The sequence below is a fragment of the Eleutherodactylus coqui genome, chromosome 8 (assembly GCF_035609145.1).
Source record: "Eleutherodactylus coqui strain aEleCoq1 chromosome 8, aEleCoq1.hap1, whole genome shotgun sequence".
In the NCBI taxonomy this organism is placed as follows: Eukaryota; Metazoa; Chordata; class Amphibia; order Anura; family Eleutherodactylidae; genus Eleutherodactylus; species Eleutherodactylus coqui.
This window is the reverse complement of record NC_089844.1, coordinates 189,907,981-189,931,713: the sequence shown is the minus strand read 5'-3', so window position 1 is coordinate 189,931,713 and position 23,733 is coordinate 189,907,981. Positions and strand designations below refer to the sequence as shown.

At 45.9% G+C, this 23,733-nt stretch overlaps 2 protein-coding genes across 3 annotated transcripts in view; one reads left to right on the top strand and one right to left on the bottom strand.

Moving 5' to 3' along the window:
- Nucleotides 1-6,983: 6,983 nt before the first annotated feature.
- RNF25 (ring finger protein 25) lies at nt 6,984-23,179 on the bottom strand. Its single transcript, XM_066577138.1, has 10 exons — nt 23,090-23,179; nt 16,066-16,137; nt 15,876-15,969; nt 12,699-12,766; nt 11,050-11,119; nt 10,710-10,781; nt 8,663-8,761; nt 8,456-8,542; nt 8,220-8,354; nt 6,984-8,136 (listed from the first exon to the last, which is right to left on the bottom strand). The coding sequence occupies exons 1-10, from the start codon at nt 23,110-23,112 to the stop codon at nt 7,735-7,737; spliced, it is 1,122 nt and encodes a 373-aa protein (XP_066433235.1). The 5' UTR covers nt 23,113-23,179; the 3' UTR covers nt 6,984-7,734.
- Nucleotides 23,166-23,733, top strand: part of STK36 (serine/threonine kinase 36) — a 104,921-nt gene continuing 104,353 nt past the window's right edge. For both annotated transcript variants that reach the window (XM_066577137.1, XM_066577136.1), the window contains exon 1: nt 23,166-23,335. In XM_066577137.1, coding sequence (XP_066433234.1) covers nt 23,252-23,335 — 84 coding nt within the window. In that variant the 5' untranslated portion in view covers nt 23,166-23,251. The remainder of the gene's footprint in view (nt 23,336-23,733) is intronic.

The window sequence follows — 23,733 nt, the reverse complement described above, 5'->3', positions numbered from 1 at the left end:
GGAGTTGGGTGCAGAGGTGCTGGGAGTGTTCATTCGTGCTCCGCTGGTGTCTGGGAGTAGCCCTGCCGCTCTCTGCTTCGCTCACAGTCAAGGGGCCGACACAGGGAGGTTGCAGGCGAGCGGAGAGACGCCGCTCTAGCTGTCGTGCAGCTGGCTCACTACCCCCACCACTGTCCTGCAGTAAGAGTCAAGGGCCCCACACAGGGAGCTTGGAGGCCAGCGGGGAAATGCCAACTGCTACAAGGCTCCGCTGTCAGTGTCCTGATACAGATGAAGAGGTCCTGCAGCACCACTATCAGTACCCAATCATGGGGAAGAACTTCTGTCAGTGTCCTGTGCAGGCGGACGCACTCCTTGACGCTCCACCCTGCGCTATGTTCTCACGCCGCCTGTCTGTGTGTCTGGGGGAAAGGGATGTCGGGGCACCGCGCGGACAGACCAGAGAGCCGTCTGCCAGCAAGGAGCGCACACCCGGCGGCCGGGAAGGACCACAGAGCCTGCGGGCGGTCGGGACGCAGCGAACAGTTCGTCATAGCTGCAGCGTGTGGATTGATTTTTTCCTCCCCTCCACGGTTAGGGTGAGGGGTTAGTTTTCCTATTAGCCTAACATTATTACAGCGATTAATGTAAGCCTAACAGGAAAACGGTCCCTCACCCTAACCATGGAGGGGAGGAAAAAAATCAATCCACACGCTGCTAGGACCTTACAGCATTGAGCCAATCAGGACCTAGGGGCGTCAAGATACACCAGTACTGATCACTTGGTTTCTCTCACTGAGATCAATCACACATTGCTCTACTGGCGAACAAGGTACCAAATCTTTCTTTTGTTTTACCAGGCAGGTTGGTCACACGGGTCAATATGGTTTCTTTCACAGGAACATTTCTGGGTGCTTCTTGGCGTTTTCCACCTGAATTCAAATCTATTGCTAGAATGTTTCATCAGCAGGTTTTATAAAACTAGTAGTTCTGTGAGTCAGCATCATGTGAGATCCGGTTACCTGGAGAGTCTGATGATTAATGGGAAGATTGTGTGAAGTTGGTGGTAAGAACCGGCCACAATCTCTGTTATTCATCATGTTGGGCTCCTTAGTGATCGGTAATCTGGCTCACATTGTCAGCCCGATGATCTGGAGGGATCGAAGGACTGCTTATCAGATTGTTATTTCTGCTTGACATTAAAGAATCACATCTGAAACCAGAAAAACCACTAATAATCCCGATGTGCAGGGCGCCGGTCTTAGGCCTCATGCACATGGGCAGATTTTTGCTGTGGAATCCGGAGCAGGTGTTCCGCCTCTGGATTCTGCAGCAATAACCCTCCATAACATGCTATGGAAAAGTGATTCTTCATGCACACGAATGGAAACCAATGGCGAAGAAGACAACAGGTACGCAGGGTCACCTGCCGCGGCCAGCACCGGATGCCATGCGGGATCCAACCTGCCGCGGTCAGCACCGGATTCCATGCGGGATCCAACCTGCCGCGGTCAGCACCGGATTCCATGCGGGATCCAACCTGCCGCGGTCAGCACCGGATTCCATGCGGGATCCAACCTGCCGCGGTCAGCACCGGATTCCATGCGGGATTCAACCTGCCCGTGTGGAAGCGGCCTTAAATGGGTGAAGAGGATGCTGTACCAAGTGGTCACATGGTGTGAGCTGCGACCTGACCGAAGAGGGAACATACAGCAATGTAAAGAGTTCATCACATCTAATCTCACGACAATCTCCATCATCTAATCCCAGATAGAAACTTGTCCAAACAACAATCACAACTTCTAAAGGACCATTTACAGAGGACGATTACTGTGCAAAATTTGTTGAAATGAACGATAATCTGCCATGTAAATGTAAAAACATTGTTTACTATTCATTCAGTTGTCATCGGTGATTTTCAGTCAGCATAAAACCATCTCTGAATCGCAGCTTGTCATTCCGTGTAAACGCTCCCCGCTCACATAGACGGTGAAGTGCTCAGCGAGAAGCCTGTCAGTGTAAACACTCTGCACGACCTCAGCGGTGACGTCAGCGCTCTGCAGTCAATTACCCGACTGTCAGCCATGTAAAAAGGGACACAAGGCTGAATGGATGGAATCTACTCCGCAAACATGTAATATACGCAGAGATCACAGCGGAGTGTGAACAGTGTCTTTCTGGAGACAAGGGTGTAGATTTCTTGTGATAATGTTTGTTCTCAGCGGGCAGATGTGAGGCGACTGTTCATAGACTCATCATACGGTAGTGGAAAGGCTGTTTTTCTGCATAATGGTAACCAATTCCCATTTATACCCGCTGATATGGAAGAGACATACGGAAATATGAAAATCCAGTCTGACAACTAGAACTGGAATATCTATGAGATGTGAGGGTTGTTGCTTTATTGTTTTGGAATACAACACGGGTCACTAAATTCTACTGTTTCTATGTGATGGGACTGCCGGGACAAGAAATTTCACTACATTAGAAAACAACAACCTAAGGCGGCCTGCAGACAGTCAGGTCGGATCTTGCTGCGAGAACTATCGCAGTAGTATGCGGTCCCATGCCCCTGCAGAGACCTGCGGCTTACCTGCTCCAGGCGTCTCCTCTCTACGCTGTGACGGCTGCCGGCCAGCCGGCGCATGCGCAGAGAGGGGCGGGCCTGTCACCACTGACATTTCTGTGCGGGCCTCTGCAAGACCCGCACAGAAATAGAACATGCCGCAATTTGCTGCGGGCACGGGCGAAAATATTGCGGGAAATCCCGCCGCGGACTTTCCGCCCGTGTGCAGGGGGCCTAAACGTGCATCTTATTCCTGGTCAAAAAGTGTCACATTTTCGTTTACTGAATCCGGAAACTGTATTTGTCTTTTCTACTGGGATGATGAAACAACTTGTAAAAGCAATTGATAGAAATTCTGCAGCATTTATGTATTTGAAATTTAAATGTCCCAAAGTTAGGGATGAAAAACTAGAAGAAGGAATTCTTATATGGCCACAGATCAGATCAGTGATGGAAAACTTCAGGAACTGATACATTTATTGCATACAGCAGCCTGGTTGTCACTCAGAAATGTCTACTCTTCTTCTTGGAAATCATAAATCAGAAAACTATTGTGATCTAGTGATGACCTTGTGAAAGCTTATCAAGCTGTGGGATGCAGTCTGTCCTTAGAATGTCCCTACCTGGACTTCTTCCCAGAAGATCTTGTGGCTGTTGGCATAGCGAGAATATCCATCAGCAGATTCCTCCGGGTGGCACGGCATTGCTGTGAGCAAATCACGGCTATATGGTATCAATGGTCCGTGCGATATCGCTGCGTCTTCTTGCGGCAATCCCACGACTTCGTAGCACCACATGCGAAGATTTTTTGGGGGGTAGGGGGCTTTCAAAATATAAGCCCCAACTGTAGAAGAAAAAAAAAAACTCTACACTTAACATAGAAGAACTGTCCCCGACACTGGTGTCTTCATTTCTTCTGCCCGGGGATTGAAAATTCCCCGCCTTCTAGAAGCGCTGGCTGTGATTGGCTGACACTTAGCCAATCAGAGTCAGCGCTTGATGAATGGCTGTGACTGGCTAAGCGTCAGCCAATCAGAGGCAGTGCTTGCAGGAGGCGTGGATTTTTCAATTCCAGTCCAGAAGAGACAAAGGAGAACAGTGTCAGGCAGAAGATACGGCCAGGCTGACAGTGCTTCTAAGGTGATGTATACGCTTTAAAAAAATTTTTTTCCTGCAGGCAGGGCTTAAATTAGGGCTTTGACAGTAGGATTTCTAACTGTCAAAATTGCATCGAACCGCACGAAAATCGCGTTTTCATGCGATGCAACACACGGGAAGGCTTCATAAGGAAATATGGGCTACAGAACCTCACGAGTCACGGCACCCGCTAGGTTTTTGTGTCGGGATGTCGCATGCTACAAAACATCGCATCGAATTAACCCATAGGAAAGCATGGGCTTCACATACATGCGATTCGTAGCATTGCAACAAAATCGCCCATGTAAAGGAGGCCTTAGGCCAGGGGTGTCAAACTCATTTTCACCGAGGGTCACATAAGTCTTATGTTTGCCTACAAAGGGCCGATTCTATACGTACGGACGTACACTATTGTATGTATAGATGCACACTATTGTACACATATACAAACAGACGCACACTATTATACACATATACACACAGACGCACACACTAATATATATACACACATACATACATACATATACACGCACGGATACTTTTGCATTTTTGTACTTACCTGCATCCAATATGGTCCCAGTGGCAGGCATACTGGCTGGCTTTCATTCCTTTTTGGGGCCCTCCTGCATACGTGGGCCCCTGATGTCTCCTCAAATCTGCTGCCATGAACAGAAGTAGGGCCGGTGAGAGGAGTTCAACGCGAATCGGCTCTCACCCTGCAGCTGTTCCTCCTGAGTCCTGCTTTCCTTGCACCAGAGATCATGTTATTTGCAGGCTTCTTCTCTCCTCTGTGGCTGTTGTCATGGTGATATCAGCACTCCTCTATTACTGTCTGCTCTACTGAGACAGAACAAGCCAATAGATCACATACTGACAACCGCACGGATGGTGAGGAAACGTGCTGCACATTCGGAGGGCCACAGAAAAAGAGGTGGCGGGCCGGATTCAGCCCGCGGGCCTTGTGTTTGACATGTGAGCCTTAGGCTGATATTATACTGCAGACTTTCTCCCCTGCAAAACCCAGGCGGAGCTCTGCTGATAGCGGCCGGCACCTGGACGGCTCACATTGTTTGAATGGACAGGTCCAGGTGCCGGCTTTAATCACCATTTCTCTGCCTGCGTTTTGCAGCAGACACCCTCCATGTGTTTATGGTGTATTCACAGGCGAGTTTTACGCACACGTTCTGCCTGATAGGGATATGGATGGAATTTACACGTATTATTGGATTTCAATGTGGATTAACATAAGCATTTTTTTGCCTCCTGTGATATTGGAAAATTAATGCATGACCTGTTGTTGGGCAATTCCTTGTAGGGAATCATCCATTATTTCCTGTGGGATCTTTAAGGAAAAAAAATCGCATCGCTCTGGCGTACCATCCAATTGCAAGTGAGATATGATTTTTACCACTGAGAACTATTGGAAGCACTTGTGATCTTTACACGTCTGTGAATTAATCGCAGACAGAATCCCATTCATCAACCAGAATCCCAATTTTACAAGCACGACCTCGGTCCATGGTGCTCACCCGTGTGAATGTGCCCCAACGCTACATTTAAGGCTGTGGCTTGTCTCTTTCCACAGAGATGTCGGCCATTAGAATACACCCCTCTGTACGGATATTGTAAATTGAGTAGATACAATAGGTCTCTTCGCAGGGGACATGATTACATTCACAGATCCGGCTACTGACTCTCTTGGTCAGGTTACATCAGTCATACAGGATGTTCAATTAGGAACATTTCCGTTTAAAGGTCAGTTACATGGGATGACTATCACGCAAAATTCGTTCAAACGAAAGACAATGTGCAATAATCGTTGCGTCTAAACGCGAACCATTGTTCACTATTCGTTTACTTTTTGCTTGTCGCTCCCTTTCAACCAGCATAAAAATCATTGCCGACTTCTCGCTGCGTCTAAACGCTCCAGCTCGGTGTATAGATATAGAATATGAAGTGCGGAGCAAGAAGTGAGCGATAGTTAGCGGTCATCTGCCTGTCTAAACGTTCTGCATGAGCACCAACAACTAGCTCTACCAGCACCCGCTCGCGCAGAATGTTTAGTCATCCCGTGTTAGTGGGGCATTACATGTTACATAGCCAGTCTCGGCTTGCTGGCCAGTTCTCCTGTGTTGGGTCTCAGACAGCGGCTGTCGGGTGTCACCATTACTGTATATTCGCACGGCCTGTGGGGACTCTTCATTTTGATATTTGAGGCTGGTGAAACTGGCGGGGACATTGCAGTGAAGGGGATCAGTTGTATAGGGGCTTTCTGGGTGCAAGGCAACATTTTAAAAATTGATGCAGGCCTGTTGAAACAATAACAGCAAAAGTCCTACCCCACCCTGTGCCTAGCGCTGCAGATCCACCATCCGAGCAGTGATGGCAGAAGAACGGCACCTCTTGCTGCAGCCTCTGATCAGCAGCAGTGGGCAGGCAGCTTCTGTTCCACAACAAGGATCCAGAGACAACGGGTGTGCAGTGCTGGAGCGCCCAGGCAGAAGGCAAGCAAGGACTGCTGCTAATATGGTATTGACAGGCTCGGATCAATTTTTAAAAAGATCTCTCACAGCCAGACAACCCTTCAATGATGTAGCTTTTTTTTTTTTTTTTTTTTTTTTAAATCATAACTATTTTTCAAATCAATGCAGCAGTCTGAGAACTTTTTTTTTTTTGCAGGACGAGTCGTATTTTTCAGTGTCTTATTTAATGTACCATATAATGTAGTGATAAACTTTTAAAAATTACTAAATGGAGTGAAATTGAAAAAAAAAAGAAGAAAAAACACAATTCTCCCATCTATTGCATATGCACTGTAGCAAAAATGACCAGATCACTATATGCTGTGGGTCAGTACAATTAGTGCGATATCAAAGTTTCAGACATTTTTTTTTTCTGTACTACTTAAAAAAAAATTGGGGGGAAAAAAAAGACAAAAAAAACCAAGATTGCCACCGCTATTATTTTTTATTTTTCTGTCGACATAGTCGTGCGTTGGCTTTTTTTTTGGGGGGGGGGGGGAGAGGGGGGGTTGGACGTCCTGTAGTTATGGAGTTGATGTGGCTTTTTGATCTTTATTACAATTTTTCTTGGAGATGGCGTGCACAAAAAAAAAAAAATACGAATTGTGTATTATTTTTTTTGATGACAGTTAACGTGCAGGACTTTTACGGAAGCGGCGATACCAAATATTTTTGAATTTCTTTTTATTTAAGTTTTCTGGGAAAGCTTTTTTTCTTAATTACACTTTACTTTTCTACTCCTTATAGGAGACTTGTGAACGTGTGATCGCTCATACAGTATAGTGCAATATCATAGTATTGCATAATGTCACATTTTAACATGCAGTCTATCAAGGACGTGACACATACAATTTTTTTAACAAGATATTTAAATTCCGCTGTTAGAATTGACAACGGCAGTTAAAGGGTTAGCTGCCACTACCAGTGTTCACGCTGATCACGTCTGTTGCAGGTGGTGTCAGCCCATAACCACCACGTGTGGAGCGGCATCATCAGCCGATCCCACTCCATACAAACCCCACTCGCCTGGGACACAAATGTATGCCCTGGGGCAAGAAGGGGTTAAAGAGTGTAGTTTTAGGTACAGATTAACATACAATTTAGTGTAGTCCCACCCTCTCCTGGAATACTATTCTGCGTGAAAATTCACCCTATCAAATTTTCAAAGTTCTCAGACTAGCGCCATCACAGCGCTATTAATGTCAACCGTACAGTGCTGATATGTGCGACGATGTACGTGTTAAGTAAGGGCTGACATCACTGAATTAGCCTCCTGAAATACTTTGCACTGCAATGTGCTCACCCACTTGTGTGCATTCCCCTCCATTATGACACTGATGTTACATGCAATCTCCTCCTCACTACCATGCACAGACTGCACACCCCTCGGATATGCTGGAGGAGCCTATAGTGTAACCAGAGAAGTTACATCCAGAGGGAAAGGATAAGGTGTCCAGCGGATGACGACTGTAGCCATTGTGAAAGCCCATTAGAGTCCATTATGCTTTATTCAATTACTTAAAACATGTGTTAGAGATCAGATTTCTGACCTGATGCACCCTCACTGCTGTCCCTGGAAGCTGCCTGGACAGTCCCGCTGCTTCGGCAGCTTTGCCCCATCACCCTCCCTCTGACTGTTTGCTCATTCTTGGAAGCAGCCTGTTCCCTCCAGACTCTACGAGTGTCCGGTCGCCTCCTGCCACGAGCTGTCCATCCTCTATCTCGCCAAGGCTGGCCATCTGGGTGGTCAGTACGGCAAGGCCTGTTTCCACACGGATGTGTTTTCATGCCAGGCTTGTGTCCTCCTACATGCGGGTTAGAGACAATGGGATGAGGAGTGGGGTCCAGCCTGGTTTCTGCACCTGGGTTGGTCTGTTGGGCAGAGACTCCATCCGCCTGTAGCACTTGGTATTCAGGTTCACTGGCAGGAGTCTAGAGAGGAAACAAAGAGTGAGCTTTAAACAAGGCAAAAAAAAGGAGGTAAAATAGAACGGAGACAATAGAACATCTCTCACCTCTTGGATACTGATAAAAAAGCGATTTTTTTCAGCTTCAATGTCAATTATTCCTCCATTAGCCAATTGACGCTCATAAACCTGCCGCAATTCTTTCTCCTTCTGTAATGTGAGCGAGTCTGGAATATATTGCTCCTAGGGATGAAAAAGCAATCTGAATCTTAGAAGGAGATAATATTGGTGGTGGAGGGTGAAAACTTCCTACAAATAGCTGGCAGAGAGCGAAGGTTTCCTACCTCTGGATGCTGAGGTGGTTTAGTTGCCTGAAGCTTGTTGAAGTCACAAGTCAGACTTTCACGACAAACCGGACACGCAACAAGTTCCTAAAAGAAGATTCCAGGTAGTAATGCATTATCATACCAAGTCAAATGTGCGCACAGTGTTAAGAGTCTACAGCTGCGAGACATAAGAAGTTATGACCTGCTGTACCAGAGCCCATTTACCTCTCCTTGGTTGCTATCCAGATAATGCTTTGCATAGCATCCCAGACAGTATGAGTGGAAGTGATGAAAACATGGCGTCTTCGTAAGGCAGTCGTCTTCCTACATAAAACAGAATAATGATGGCATAATAAGAGCAAGAGCCCCATACAGTACCCCATGCCACCGTGGTGTGCACAGAGCGATTGGCTAGATTCACACAGACCTTAGATCTGGTGGCAGTCGATGTAAGAATTACAAGCAGATTTCTGACTTCATTTGACCAAAAGAGTCATTGGGGCTTATTTATTATGGCTTGGATGCCAGAATTCTAGGGTCCAAAGTCACAGTTCTGGCGCACTCACGAAAACTAACTTTAGCCATTTACACTGCGCTCATCGGTTTCTCAAAAAGTGGACAAGGCCCAGCTTCATGGAGCACGGCCGCACGCAGCCCATCACTTGTACTATCTATTGCAGAAACTGGCACAGACTATAGCAAAATCCTACTGTAGCAACTACCTGTGGTAAGTTATCCACCTGGTGCGCGAAGGTTGTACCTGATGAAACAAGTGTTTTACAAGGCTTGCACCTATTAATACATTTGTCACTAGGAGATGGGTGCAGGGTATCCTTAAAGGTCCATTTACACCAGCCGATAATCGCTTAAAAAAAAAAAAAATATCATTAAATCGGCGATCTTTTTAGCAATAAATCGATGCATCTAAATGTGTGCCCATCGTGCGCTTTTCATGCACTGCTAGCTGATCGTTAAATGCAGTCTAACCTAAAAATATTTCACTCTCATCAGCAGTTCTCCATGGGGAGTTCTGATAGCATTGCTTCCCCGTGGAGAACAAAGGATTGGGCTATTGATTGCATTCAGGGAAGGCGTCATTTGCACACTTAATGGTATTTAGGTAGCTGAGTAGCTACTTAATAGTTTATGCAAAATGATCACTCAAAGCGATCATCGCGTTCGAGCGATCATCTGCTGGTGTAAATGGGCCTTTAGACTGATGTATGAAATGCAGATCTAAGTAAAGATGCCCCTTTGTGTATAAAAAAATTGGCTTTTTTTCATTTAACTAGACAGTTTGAAAAAGTATCTCCAAAAAGGGGCTGGGCTTAGGTGTCAAAAAGGGGTTGTACCAAGATTGCAAGTTCTCCCCTATCCATTGAGGGTCACTGCCGAAACCCCTACCAATCTACAGAATGTGACTTCTGTGTCCCACTCTGCTTGTTATTGCGGGGTTCACAGTGATGTCAGCATCAAGGGAGCACTCGCAGTGCAAGTGTGGGCAGCACTTCATTCATTTCAATGGGGCTGACGGGTACACCTGAGTGGGTGCCGCTCAGGTATCTCCCCAGCCCCACTAAATGTGAATGGAGTGCTGGTGCAACTAGTGCTCCATTCAGTCTCCTTCTCACTGTAGGGGCTGCAGTAACCTTGTAGTCAGGAACAGAGGGGATCTATGATCTTGAGATTGGTGGGGATCTCAACAGTGAGACCAGCAAGTTAGTGGCAATTTGCAATCTTGGTACAACCAGTTTGAAATGCACCAAATTGTACAAAAATTTAGACACAAAAGAACTGGTCTAAAGTAAGCCAAACGAGTTGGCAGAAGGAATAGAGAAAGGTCAACCATGTAGTTACATACACCAAATTGGTCACACAATGTAAGGCACTGATAACTGTGGCACATCACGTGCCTGCTTGATTTTAAACTGCCTAATTTCCCCCAGTGCTTTTTTGTTTGGGGTATTTTTACCCAGAACCTAGCATGATCTAGGTGTTTCTAAAGCAGGATCAACCCAATATGCAATTTTAATAAACACTGCACCTCCCTATGTGACCTGCAGTTTTGGGAGTGGACTGTTATGAAGTTTTTGGTTATTTGTTTAGACAACCTAAAAAAAATATATATTACACAAAGGAGGCGGGAGACAAGTGCAGATGGAGGTCTTCATTTTTCTGATATAATTTCCACTTGTCGGATTGGGAGTAATCTGCACACAACAACAAGATTTAGTACTGAGGTCTGCAAGATAAGAGCCCAACAGGAGATTACCTGAAACTCATAGAGGCAGATGACACAGTGGCCCCGAGGAAGATTACTGCAGGTCAGCATCTCTTTCCCTTTCTACAAAGACAGAAGTATGAGTTGTGCACACCTGATATTAGGAGCGGTCCGTCCCAGTCACAAGAGTCAATGGGAAGCTAACACAGAGTTCTGTCCATTATATAAAAAGCCCATCTCCCATCACACTCCCCAAGACAACTCTATGAGTGATGATCTAGGTCATAACCAAGATCCGTTTCCGAATAGACCTTGGTTATGTTGCAGATCAGTCTCCTAGAGGACGTCCCAGAGTTTAGAATGAGCTCCATAAATTATGAAGACAACTAACCTCAATAAGTGCATAGAGAATCGGATATCCCACTGACTGTACAGCAGTTGTCTGAAGAGTGCTAATAATACTGCAAGAGACACAGTGAAATTAGACATGGTAATGAGCAGTTACAGAACTACATAACACAGATATACCAAGAGACATATGCGGGGGCTGCCTAGTGTACATTAACCCCATAGTAATGCGCCTATTGTAGGCTCAAAATAAAAAGGTTTTGGCTTTTACCATCAACATGGTCATATGGGGGCCTGTTTGTTCGGTGGCAAGTTTTTAATGGTACAATTTTATGGGAGATCAAAGAGAAAAAAAAGCACATCAAATCAGTTTTTTGGGTTTTTTTTAAACATAGGATTGGTCAGGCAGCATAAATGTGGGTCAGTACAATAGCAACCCCCCCCCCCCCCCCAAAAAAAAAAAATTATATACACGCATACATAAATATAGACATACGTGCATTAGGTTTTCCCCTTTCGCTCAATAAAAAATAAAAATCCAATTTTTGGGGGAAAACATAGATGTTTTTGCATCGTTGTCGTGACAAACGCTCGTTTTTATTGTTACCATTTTAGTGTACATACTACTCTTGATTACTATTTTTGGGTTCTTTGGGATGCAAAATGAACAAATAAAGTATTATGACTCCATTTTAAAAAAATTAAATAAAAATGTTGTACCGTGCAGGATAAAAAAGGTGTTCATTTTATTGTACGGATCGTTAAGGATGTGATGATAACCAATATGGGTTTTAAAAATTTTATTAAACAAAGAGGGAAAGTACACAAAAAAAGTTTGTTTTTTTTAACATTTATCTTACGATTTTCATTTAAAGTTTTTCACATTGTTTATGTCCCTGTAGGGGACTTGAACCTGTGAATCTATGATCTCTAATCATAGGCTATGGCAGTCTCAGGTGCCATTGTCTGGTGTCCAGTTTCCATGGCAACCCATCGACCCTCTGTGATTACAAGGCAGAGGGCCAATGACGTAACAGAGGGACTGCCCTCCCTCTGTGAACCCTTTACATGCCGTGATCAACACTGATCATGGAATGTAAGAGATTAGCAGGAATTGTAATTCTCGCCAATTTCCACTGTTAGAGTGGGAGGCTGGCTGTCAGTCACAGCCGACTCCACTGTGGATAGCGCAAGATCTGAGCCTGCACCATCCACTGGGTGTAAGTTTACATCTATTAGCAGGAACCCCTTCACAGCCAGAGCGTAAAACACCTTTAATATTTTTCTATTAATATGCAGCGTTACCTGTTCTTGACGTTAGGTCCGAGTGCACTACTGTGTAATTACCAGACCCTTGAGCTACATAGCAGCACAAGTGAAAAGGTGTACATAGCAGGGCATATCACATAGCCAGAAATTAGGATTGGATACAGCTGCTGCTCCCCACTTCTAATGTAAAAGAGTCACCCCAAGATAAAAATGACACCCTGGATCTTATAAGGAAAAGTGGTATTACTTCCATTCACTAAGATCTCAAAACGTCCACTGTCAATCACCCATCCTGAGAGGGTTAGATGACTTCTGTTGGATCATCACGTAGATGCCCTAATGGTCGGTCTACACATATAGGTCTCTGTACCATCCTGCACATACTCGTCTACACACAGCTATCTGTACGTGGGGACTACTGACCTCTCTATCTGCTCATCGCACAAGCCACGGGGGTTGGTCACACGGATCTCAGGTGGCTCATCTGGATACTGAAGATTATGGAAATATCACAGTGTCAGCTTGTCAACATATCTGACTGCCAATGGTATGACTCTACAATCAAGGGCCATCTACAGAGCTATGCTTCCGACAAAGAGGAACACAACGCCACCGTATGAGACACACAAGGACCTGAACCCATAGTCATTACATACGCGGAGCAGAGGCAGGACACAGAGCCAGAGACGCCAGATGCACGGAGCAGAGGCAGGACACAGAGCCAGAGACGCCAGATGCACGGAGCAGGGCCAGAGACGCCAGATGCACGGAGCAGGGCCAGAGACGCCAGATGCACGGAGCAGGGCCAGAGACGCCAGATGCACGGAGCAGGGCCAGAGACGCCAGATGCACGGAGCAGGGCCAGAGACGCCAGATGCACGGAGCAGGGCCAGAGACGCCAGATGCACGGAGCAGGGCCAGAGACGCCAGATGCACGGAGCAGGGCCAGAGACGCCAGATGCACGGAGCAGGGCCAGAGACGCCAGATGCACGGAGCAGGGCCAGAGACGCCAGATGCACGGAGCAGGGCCAGAGACGCCAGATGCACGGAGCAGAGCCAGAGACGCCAGATGCACGGAGCAGAGCCAGAGACGCCAGATACACGGAGCAGAGCCAGAGACGCCAGATACACGGAGCAGAGCCAGAGACGCCAGATACACGGAGCAGAGCCAGAGACGCCAGATACACGGAGCAGAGCCAGAGACGCCAGATACACGGAGCAGAGCCAGAGACGCCAGATACATGGAGCAGAGCCAGAGACGCTAGATACACGGAGCAGAGCCAGGACACAGAGCCAGAGACACTAGATACACGGAGCAGAAGGAGGACATAGAGCCAGAGACGCTACATACGTAGAGCAGAGAGGCAGGACACAGATCCAGAGACGCTAGATGCATGGAGCAGAGAGGCAGGACACAGGGCCAGAGACACGAGATACATGGAGCAGAGAGAGGACACAGGGCCAGAGACACGAGATACATGGAGCAGAGACAGGACACGGAGCCAGAGACACGAGATACATGGAGAAGAGACAGGACACGGAGCCAGAGACACGAGATACATGGAGCAGAGACAGGACACGGAGCCAGAGACACGAGATACATGGAGCCAGAGACAGGACACGGAGCCAGAGACACGAGATACATGGAGCCAGAGACAGGACACGGAGCCAGAGACACGAGATACATGGAGCAGAGACAGGACACGGAGCCAGAGACACGAGATACATGGAGCAGAGACAGGACACGGAGCCAGAGACACGAGATACATGGAGCAGAGACAGGACACGGAGCCAGAGACACGAGATACATGGAGCAGAGACAGGACACGGAGCCAGAGACACGAGATACATGGAGCAGAGACAGGACACGGAGCCAGAGACACGAGATACATGGAGCAGAGACAGGACACGGAGCCAGAGACACGAGATACATGGAGCAGAGACAGGACACGGAGCCAGAGACACGAGATATATGGAGCAGAGACAGGACACGGAGCCAGAGACACGAGATACATGGAGCAGAGACAGGACACAGAGCCAGAGACACGAGATACATGGAGCAGAGACAGGACACGGAGCCAGAGACACGAGATACATGGAGCAGAGACAGGACACGGAGCCAGAGACACGAGATACATGGAGCAGAGACAGGACACGGATCCAGAGACACGAGATACATGGAGCAGAGACAGGACACGGATCCAGAGACGCTAGATGCATGGAGCAGAGACAGGACACGGATCCAGAGACGCTAGATGCATGGAGCAGAGACAGGACACGGATCCAGAGACGCTAGATGCATGGAGCAGAGACAGGACACGGAGCCAGAGACACGAGATACATGGAGCCAGAGACAGGACACGGATCCAGAGACGCTAGATGCATGGAGCAGAGACAGGACACGGAGCCAGAGACGCTAGATGCATGGAGCAGAGACAGGACACGGAGCCAGAGACACGAGATAAATGGAGCAGAGACAGGACACGGAGCCAGAGACACGAGATACATGGAGCAGAGACAGGACACGGAGCCAGAGACACGAGATACATGGAGCAGAGACAGGACACGGAGCCAGAGACACGAGATACATGGAGCAGAGACAGGACACGGAGCCAGAGACACGAGATACATGGAGCAGAGACAGGACACGGAGCCAGAGACACGAGATACATGGAGCAGAGACAGGACACGGAGCCAGAGACACGAGATACATGGAGCAGAGACAGGACACGGAGCCAGAGACACGAGATACATGGAGCAGAGACAGGACACGGAGCCAGAGACACGAGATACATGGAGCAGAGACAGGACACGGAGCCAGAGACACGAGATACATGGAGCAGAGACAGGACACGGAGCCAGAGACACGAGATACATGGAGCAGAGACAGGACACGGAGCCAGAGACACGAGATACATGGAGCAGAGACAGGACACGGAGCCAGAGACACGAGATACATGGAGCAGAGACAGGACACGGATCCAGAGACGCGAGATGCATGGAGCAGAGACAGGACACGGATCCAGAGACGCTAGATGCATGGAGCAGAGACAGGACACGGATCCAGAGACGCTAGATGCATGGAGCAGAGACAGGACACGGAGCCAGAGACGCTAGATGCATGGAGCAGAGACAGGACACGGAGCCAGAGAGACGAGATACATGGAGCAGAGACAGGACACGGAGCCAGAGAGACGAGATACATGGAGCAGAGACAGGAAACGGAGCCAGAGACACGAGATACATGGAGCAGAGACAGGACACGGAGCCAGAGACACGAGATACATGGAGCAGAAACAGGACACGGATCCAGAGACGCTAGATTCATGGAGCAGAGACAGGACACGGATCCAGAGACGCTAGATGCATGGAGCAGAGACAGGACATGGAGCCAGAGACACGAGATAAATGGAGCAGAGACAGGACACGGAGCCAGAGACACGAGATACATGGAGCAGAGACAGGACACGGAGCCAGAGACACGAGATACATGGAGCAGAGACAGGACACAGAGTCAGAGACACAAGATACATGGAGCAGAGACAGGACACGGAACCAGAGACACTCGATACATGTAGCAGGTGATATATTAGTCTCACCATAGGTGGGAGGGAGAGCTGAAGGGTCAGTCGCACATACTGACTCTCAGCGTCATCACCAGTGGTCGGATGTAAAGTGATCCTCAGCACCAATCTAGGACAAATACATAAGGTGAAGGACAGATATAGAAGAGCTCTACCTGTAACGTAGATGGTGCCTAAAGAGTCTGAGGCGGCAGAAGTCACTTACTGGTCCTCCTGAGAGACTTCCAGCTCATCAAGATAAATGGACTGAAGGACTTCAAGTTCCTGGGAGAGAGACCTGAAGAAACAGGTAGAGAACTGTTTATCAATCACATCACCAGGACAGTAATAATACATCTCCACCCCTCCCCAGTACAGATATATCTTTTGTAAACATCTTAGTTTCATGTGGTGCCCCCATGTGTCTGCCTCATGTAACTACACGCTGTGCCTCACAGTCTTTCACAGCACAGCTTTCATATCTTATAATACTGAGGCAAAACTAAAGTGATTAGTTGCTATGGGCAACAAACATTTTCTTTTAGATAGCTTCGGTACTGTGTGGTGCCGACTAGTTTTCCGTAACAGTCCTCTGTTGGGCTTTCTACTCGTATATAATCCTCCATATCTAACCGTCCCGAATACACTAAAATAATAAGACATATCTAACCGTCCCCAATACAGTTATACAACACTCCATATCTAACCGTCCCCAATACAATTATATAACACTCCATATCTAACCGTCCCCAATACAGTTATATAACACTCCATATCTAACCGTTCCCAATACAGTTAAACAATACTCCATATCTAACCGTCCCCAATACAGCTATACAACAGTCCATATCTAACCGTCCCCAATACAGCTATACAACAGTCCATATCTAACCGTCCCCAATACAGCTATACAACACTCCATATCTAACCGTCCCCAATACAGTTCAACAATACTCCATATCTAACCGTCCCCAATACAGTTAAACAATACTCCATATCTAACCGTCCCCAATACAGCTATACAACACTCCATATCTAACCGTCCCCAATACAGTTAAACAATACTCCATATCTAACCGTCCCCAATACAGTTAAACAATACTCCATATCTAACCGTCCCCAATACAGCTATACAACAGTCCATATCTAACCGTCCCCAATACAGCTATACAACACTCCATATCTAACCGTCCCCAATACAGTTAAACAATACTCCATATCTAACCGTCCCCAATACAGCTATACAACACTCCATATCTAACCGTCCCCAATACAGTTAAACAATACTCCATATCTAACCGTCCCCAATACAGTTAAACAATACTCCATATCTAACCGTCCCCAATACAGTTAAACAATACTCCATATCTAACCGTCCCCAATACAGTTATATAACACTCCATATCTAACCGTCCCCAATACAGTTAAACAATACTCCATATCTAACCGTCCCCAATACAGTTAAACAATACTCCATATCTAACCGTCCCCAATACAGCTATACAACACTCCATATCTAACCGTCCCCAATACAGTTAAACAATACTCCATATCTAACCGTCCCCAATACAGCTATACAACACTCCATATCTAACCGTCCCCAATACAGTTAAACAATACTCCATATCTAACCGTCCCCAATACAGTTAAACAATACTCCATATCTAACCGTCCCCAATACAGTTATACAATACTTCATATCTAACCGTCCCCAATACAGTTATACAATACTTCATATCTAACCGTCCCCAATACAGTTATACAATACTCAATACCCTGTTTCCCTGAAAATAAGACCGACCCTAAAAATAAGCCCTAGCATTATTTTTAAATAGTGTCCAGGCAGCTATACATGTAAAAAAAGATATATTTTGGAGCACAATTATAAAACCCCGTCTTATTTTCGGGGACACACAGTATCTAACCGTCCCCAATACAGTTATACAACACTCCATATCTAACCGTCCCCAATACAGCTAAACAACAAGACACATCTAACCATCCCCAATACAGCTAAACAACAAGACACATCTAACCGTCCCCAATACAGCCATACAAGAGTCCATATCTAACCGTCCCCAATACAGCCATACAAGAGTCCATATCTAACCGTCCCCAATACAGCCATACAAGAGTCCATATCTAACCGTCCCCAATACAGCCATACAAGAGTCCATATCTAACCGTCCCCAATACAGCCATACAACAGTCCATATCTAACCGTCCCCAATACAGCTATACAACAGTCCATATCTAACCGTCCCCAATACAGCTATACAACAGTCCATATCTAACCGTCCCCAATACAGCTATACAACAGTCCATATCTAACCGTCCCCAATACAGCTATACAACAGTCCATATCTAACCGTCCCCAATACAGCTATACAACAGTCCATATCTAACCGTCCCCAATACAGCTATACAACAGTCCATATCTAACCGTCCCCAATACAGCTATACAACAGTCCATATCTAACCGTCCCCAATACAGCTATACAACAGTCCATATCTAACCGTCCCCAATACAGCTATACAACAGTCCATATCTAACCGTCCCCAATACAGCTATACAACACTCCATATCTAACCGTCCCCAATACAGCTATACAACAGTCCATATCTAACCGTCCCCAATACAGCTATACAACAGTCCATATCTAACCGTCCCCAATACAGCTATACAACACTCCATATCTAACCGTCCCCAATACAGCTATACAACAGTCCATATCTAACCGTCCCCAATACAGCTATACAACAGTCCATATCTAACCGTCCCCAATACAGCTATACAACACTCCATATCTAACCGTCCCCAATACAGCTATACAACACTCCATATCTAACCGTCCCCAATACAGCTATACAACACTCCATATCTAACCGTCCCCAATACAGCTATACAACACTCCATATCTAACCGTTCCCAATACAGTTAAACAATACTCCATATCTAACCGTCCCCAATACAGCTATACAACACTCCATATCTAACCGTCCCCAATACAGCTGTACAACACTCCATATCTAACCGTCCCCAATACAGCTGTACAACACTCCATATCTAACCGTCCCCAATACAGTTAAACAATACTCCATATCTAACCGTCCCCAATACAGCTATACAACACTCCATATCTAACCGTCCCCAATACAGTTAAACAATACTCCATATCTAACCGTCCCCAATACAGTTAAACAATACTCCATATCTAACCATCCCCAATACAGTTAAACAATACTCCATATCTAACCGTCCCCAATACAGTTAAACAATACTCCATATCTAACCGTCCTCAATACAGTTATATAACACTCCATATCTAACCGTCCCCAATACAGTTATATAACACTCCATATCTAACCGTCCCCAATACAGTTAAACAATACTCCATATCTAACCGTCCCCAATACAGTTATACAATACTTCATATCTAACCGTCCCCAATACAGTTATACAATACTTCATATCTAACCGTCCCCAATACAGTTATACAATACTCAATACCCTGTTTCCCTGAAAATAAGACCGACCCTAAAAATAAGCCCTAGCATGATTTTTAAATAGTGTCCAGGCAGCTATACATGTAAAAAAAGATATATTTTGGAGCACAATTATAAAACCCCGTCTTATTTTCGGGGACACACAGTATCTAACCGTCCCCAATACAGTTATACAACACTCCATATCTAACCGTCCCCAATACAGCTAAACAACAAGACACATCTAACCGTCCCCAATACAGCTAAACAACAAGACACATCTAACCGTCCCCAATACAGCCAAACAACAAGACACATCTAACCGTCCCCAATACAGCCATACAACAGTCCATATCTAACCGTCCCCAATACAGCCATACAACAGTCCATATCTAACCGTCCCCAATACAGCCATACAACAGTCCATATCTAACCGTCCCCAATACAGCCATACAACAGTCCATATCTAACCGTCCCCAATACAGCCATACAACAGTCCATATCTAACCGTCCCCAATACAGCCATACAACAGTCCATATCTAACCGTCCCCAATACAGCTATACAACAGTCCATATCTAACCGTCCCCAATACAGCTATACAACAGTCCATATCTAAACGTCCCCAATACAGCTATACAACAGTCCATATCTAACCGTCCCCAATACAGCTATACAACAGTCCATATCTAACCGTCCCCAATACAGCTATACAACAGTCCATATCTAACCGTCCCCAATACAGCTATACAACAGTCCATATCTAACCGTCCCCAATACAGCTATACAACAGTCCATATCTAACCGTCCCCAATACAGCTATACAACAGTCCATATCTAACCGTCCCCAATACAGCTATACAACAGTCCATATCTAACCGTCCCCAATACAGCTATACAACACTCCATATCTAACCGTCCCCAATACAGCTATACAACACTCCATAGCTAACCGTCCCCAATACAGCTATACAACACTCCATATCTAACCGTCCCCAATACAGCTATACAACACTCCATATCTAACCGTTCCCAATACAGTTAAACAATACTCCATATCTAACCGTCCCCAATACAGCTATACAACACTCCATATCTAACCGTCCCCAATACAGTTAAACAATACTCCATATCTAACGGTCCCCAATACAGTTAAACAATACTCCATATCTAACCGTCCCCAATACAGCTATACAACACTCCATATCTAACCGTCCCCAATACAGTTAAACAATACTCCATATCTAACCGTCCCCAATACAGCTATACAACACTCCATATCTAACCGTCCCCAATACAGCTGTACAACACTCCATATCTAACCGTCCCCAATACAGCTGTACAACACTCCATATCTAACCGTCCCCAATACAGCTGTACAACACTCCATATCTAACCGTCCCCAATACAGTTAAACAATACTCCATATCTAACTGTCCCCAATACAGTTAAACAATACTCCATATCTAACCATCCCCAATACAGTTAAACAATACTCCATATCTAACCGTCCCCAATACAGTTAAACAATACTCCATATCTAACCGTCCTCAATACAGTTATATAACACTCCATATCTAACCGTCCCCAATACAGTTATATAACACTCCATATCTAACCGTCCCCAATACAGTTAAACAATACTCCATATCTAACCGTCCCCAATACAGTTATACAATACTTCATATCTAACCGTCCCCAATACAGTTATACAATACTTCATATCTAACCGTCCCCAATACAGTTATACAATACTCAATACCCTGTTTCCCTGAAAATAAGACCGACCCTAAAAATAAGCCCTAGCATGATTTTTAAATAGTGTCCAGGCAGCTATACATGTAAAAAAAGATATTTTGGAGCACAATTATAAAACCCCGTCTTATTTTCGGGGACACACAGTATCTAACCGTCCCTAATACAGTTATACAACACTCCATATCTAACCGTCCCCAATACAGTTATACAACACTCCATATCTAACCGTCCCCAATACAGCTAAACAACAAGACACATCTAACCGTCCCCAATACAGCTAAACAACAAGACACATCTAACCGTCCCCAATACAGCTAAACAACAAGACACATCTAACCGTTCCCAATACAGCTATACAACAGTCCATATCTAACCGTCCCCAATACAGCCATACAACAGTCCATATCTAACCGTCCCCAATACAGCCATACAACAGTCCATATCTAACCGTCCCCAATACAGCCATACAACAGTCCATATCTAACCGTCCCCAATACAGCCATACAACAGTCCATATCTAACCGTCCCCAATACAGCCATACAACAGTCCATATCTAACCGTCCCCAATACAGCCATACAACAGTCCATATCTAACCGTCCCCAATACAGCCATACAACAGTCCATATCTAACCGTCCCCAATACAGCCATACAACAGTCCATATCTAACCGTCCCCAATACAGCCATACAACAGTCCATATCTAACCGTCCCCAATACAGCCATACAACAGTCCATATCTAACCGTCCCCAATACAGCCATACAACAGTCCATATCTAACCGTCCCCAATACAGCCATACAACAGTCCATATCTAACCGTCCCCAATACAGCCATACAACAGTCCATATCTAACCGTCCCCAATACAGCTATACAACACTCCATATCTAACCGTCCCCAATACAGCTATACAACACTCCATATCTAACCGTCCCCAATACAGCTATACAACACTCCGTATCTACCCCCCCTCCCATATCTACCTCCCGTCCCGAATACGCTAAAATAATAAGACTAGAGATGAGCGAGCATACTCGGAAAAGCACTACTCGCTCGAGTAATTTGTTTTATCCGAGTATCGCTGTGCTCGTCCCTGAAGATTCGGGTGCCGCTGTGGCTGACAGGTGAGTCGTAGCGGGGAGCAGGGGAGAGCGGGCGGGAGAGAAAGATCTCCCCTCCGTTCCTCCCCGCTCTCCCCTGCAGCTCCCCGCTCCGTGCCGGCACCCGAATCTTCAGGGATGAGCACAGCGATACTCGGATAAAGCAAATTACTCGAGCGAGTAGTGCTTATCCGAGTACGCTCGCTCATCTCTAAATAAGACACATCTAACTGTCCCCAATACAGTTAAACAATACTCCCCAAATACAGTTATATAACACTCCATATCTAACCGTCCCCAATACAGTTATATAACACTCCATATCTAACCGTCCCCAATACAGTTATATAACACTCCATATCTAAGCATCCCCAATACAGCTATACAACACTCCGTATCTAAGCGTCCCCAATACAGTTATACAACACTCCATATCTAACCGTCCCCAAAACAGTTATACAACACTCCATATCTAACCGTCCCCAATACAGCTATACAATACTCCATATCTAACCGTCCCCAATACACTTATATTATACTCCATACCAAACCCCTTCCCCCAATACAGTTATATAACACTCCATATCTTACCGTCCCCAATACAGTTATATAATACCCAATTTCTAACCCCTCCCAATACACTTATATTATACTCCATACCAAACCCCTTCCCCTAATACAGTTATATAATACTCCATATCTAACCGTCCCCAATACACTTATATTATACTCCATACCAAACCCCTTCCCCTAATACAGTTATATGACAGTCCATAGCTAACCCTCTCCGGTAGATATATGATAGTCGGTATCTAACGAGTCCCCAATACAGTTATATAATAAGACATATCTAGCCCTCTCAGTAAATATATAATAGCACTGTACCCCATCATATACATTTTCTTACCCGTCTTCCTGCTCTTCCGCCATCTTGCTCGAGGTTTGGGTCACCGGTGATGACGTCAGCTCTGCGCCCGCGTTGCCAGGTAACCGCAGTATACCGGAAGTGCCGCAGCCGTTGTGCGCGGCTGTGACAAGGGTTCCCCGTACAGTACCGGCCGCTCCCGGGATGGAGAAGTACCACGTGCTGGAGCTGATCGGGGAAGGCTCCTTCGGTAGAGTCTACAAAGGCAGAAGGAAATGCAGCGCGGAGGTGACACCACCATGCACAGACTGTTATATCCTGACAATAGGGTGACACCACCATGCACAGACTGTTATATCCTGACAATAGGGTGACACCACCATGTACAGACTGTTATATCCTGACAATAGGGTGACAACACCATGTACAGACTGTTATATCATCACAACGGAGTGACACCACCATGTACAGACTGTTATATCATCACAACGGAGTGACACCACCATGTACAGACTGTTATATCATCACAACGGAGTGACACCACCATGTACAGACTGTTATATCATCACAATGGAGTGACACCACCATGTACAGACTGTTATATCATCACAATGGAGTGACACCACCATGTACAGACTGTTTTATTGTGACAACAGGGTGACACCACCATGTACAGACTGTTATAT

Coding starts and splice junctions, on each gene's coding strand:
- RNF25 (XM_066577138.1), bottom strand. CDS start 23,112: ATGGCGGAAGAGCAGGAAGACGG. Junction 16,138..23,089: donor GCGGAAGAGCAGGAAGACGG/GTAAGAAAATGT, acceptor CTGTTTCTTCAG/GTCTCTCTCCCAGGAACTTG. Junction 15,970..16,065: donor GAAGTCTCTCAGGAGGACCA/GTAAGTGACTTC, acceptor TATTTGTCCTAG/ATTGGTGCTGAGGATCACTT.